Here is a 2,459-nt window from a genome sequence, read left to right on the forward strand (position 1 = left end):
GCAAAGCTTCACCTCGCCTACTTTGGGCATGTTGCTAGGAGAGATTATTTCTTGGAGAGACACATCATACTTAGAAAGGTGGAGGGCTCTCTGAGGAAGACGCGGTCGCTCCTGCAGACGTGCGGTATTCTCCTGCCCTTGCTCCTGACTCACCGCTGTTCGCTCTCTCCGGGGAACAAGTCGGTCAGGAAGCCGCGCTGCAGCCATGGCTTTTAAGGACACCGGAAAGACGCCTGTGGAACCGGAGGTGGCCATTCACCGGATTAGAATTACCCTAACCAGCTGCAATGTCAAATCCCTGGAGAAGGTGTGTACCGATTTGATCAGAGGCACAAAGGAGAAGAACCTGAAGGTGAAGGGACTGGTCAGGATGCCTCCCAAGACTCTGAGAATCACTACAAGGAAGACTCCTTGTGGGGAAGATTCCAAGACCTGGGATCGTTTTCAGGTGAGGATCCACCAGCCACTCACTGACTTGCGTAGGCCTTTTGAGATTGTCAAGCAGCTCACCTCCATCAGCATTGAGCCTGGAGTAGAGGGTGAAGTAACCATTGCAGATGCCTAAATCAACTATTTTAATAAATTGGCTATCCATTGGTTAAAAAAAAAAAGAAAAGTGTGATCGCGTCTTCAATGTCTTCTGCTTGTATGGCAATGTGGAGAAGGTGAAATTCATGAAAAGCAAGCCAGGGGCTGCCATGGTAGAAATGGCTGATGGCTATGCCGTCGACCGGACCATCACCCACCTCAACAACAACTTCATGTTTGGGCAGAAGCTGAATGTCTGTGTCTCCAAGCAACCAGCCATCATGCCTGGTCAGTCATACGGGCTAGAAGACGGGTCTTGCAGTTACAAAGACTTTAATGGCTTAAGAAACAATCGATTTTCCACCCCGGAGCAGGCAGCCAAGAACCGCATCCAGCACCCAAGCAATGTGCTGCATTTCTTCAATGCTCCCCTGGAGGTGACCGAGGAGAACTTCTTTGAGATCTGTGACGAGCTAGGAGTGAAGCGGCCATCTTCTGTGAAAGTGTTCTCAGGCAAGAGTGAACGCAGCTCCTCTGGGCTGCTGGAGTGGGAATCCGAGAGTGATGCCCTGGAGACACTGGGCTTCCTGAACCATTACCAGATGAAAAACCCAAACGGGCCATACCCATACACCCTGAAGTTGTGTTTCTCCACTGCTCAGCATGCCGCCTAATTAGGTGTCCAAGAAGATTCCCATCAGAGCAGGAAAAACAATTTTCGTTTTTTGCTGTTTCTTGTTTTTAGATTGCTTTCTCTTTTGTTTGGTGGGTTTGGCTCTTTTTTTGGTGTTTTTATTTCCCCCCAGAAGTTCTTGTATTTCTTTTTTTAATACTAGGTTAGTAGAGGCTTAACCATAACAGAAATGCCGGCAGTCTTGAGGGGGTGGGGGAGGGGAACTGATATCTCCCAAGATTAACCTTCACTTAAAAAAAATTATTGTACATGTGATTTTTTTTTCCTTTTTCTTCCTCCTTCTTCATACATTTGTGCTATTCATGTACTCTTGGCACATTTCAATAAAATTGTTTGGAAAATTAAAAAAGAAAAAAGAAAAGTGGAGGGATGGTGAAAGATAGGAAGACCCTCAACTAGAGGGATTGACACAGTGACTGCAGCATGGGACTCGAGTGTGTCAGAAATGGTGAATTTGGCACAAGAGAGGACAGGGTTGGTATGGGTCATCCTCAACCCTGTGACACACACCAACAGTATAAAATATTCGGGTATATGCTCACTGCCATCGTGTCAGAATGGACTCGTAGCTGATCCTCCACTGGGTTTCTGAGGCTGTAAATTTCATGGGAAGAGATTGTCCACACACACATGCACACACACACACACACACACACACACACACATCCTAATTGTGTAGCAAGTAACATGTCAAGCTGCTGGCTGCCAGTTTGGCAAAAGGCCAGTGAAACAGGAGCTGCCTCTGCTAGATGGACTGACATCGTTGCTGGCGCCGCAGACTCAAGCAGACCAGAGAGGGTGAGGCTGCATGGGCGCCAGGCAGGGCCTACCCTGTCCTGTGGGGTCGCTGCAAGTAGGAGTCAGTGCGAAGGCACCAGCCACTGGACAACTCCTGGTTCTTCCTTGGAGCCTAGTGACTCCTCTTCCAATTTGGACCAACAACTTTCTTTTTCTCTATCGGTTTATTTACAAAACTCGAATACAAATTCTAACACATTCTTTCAATTTCCCTCACCCCCGCCCCCATCAAATTGTACAACCCGGTGATTAATCTCCCCCTCCCCCTGCACATCCACATCCCTCTACTTCCAGCCTCTCCCATCCCGCCTGGATCCTTATCCTCGTTCTACAGTAACGGTTTTATACAATATTTATCCTTGTGGGACTGAGTTAGTTCACTCAGTATAATGCTCTCCAGTCCCTCTCAAGTTAGGTCATAATTTATAAAAGTTATTGC

At 47.5% G+C, this 2,459-nt stretch overlaps 1 protein-coding gene across 1 annotated transcript; it reads left to right on the forward strand.

Annotated features, from left to right (window-relative positions):
* Positions 1-205: 205 nt before the first annotated feature.
* On the forward strand, positions 206-1,202 carry LOC102850381 (heterogeneous nuclear ribonucleoprotein L-like). Its single transcript, XM_006896427.1, has 2 exons — positions 206-539; positions 613-1,202. The coding sequence occupies exons 1-2, from the start codon at positions 206-208 to the stop codon at positions 1,200-1,202; spliced, it is 924 nt and encodes a 307-aa protein (XP_006896489.1).
* The last annotated feature ends 1,257 nt before the right edge of the window (positions 1,203-2,459 follow it).

Source organism: Elephantulus edwardii, unplaced genomic scaffold (assembly GCF_000299155.1).
Source record: "Elephantulus edwardii isolate Elephantulus edwardi_28Jun2011 unplaced genomic scaffold, EleEdw1.0 scaffold00185, whole genome shotgun sequence".
Taxonomy (NCBI): Eukaryota; Metazoa; Chordata; class Mammalia; order Macroscelidea; family Macroscelididae; genus Elephantulus; species Elephantulus edwardii.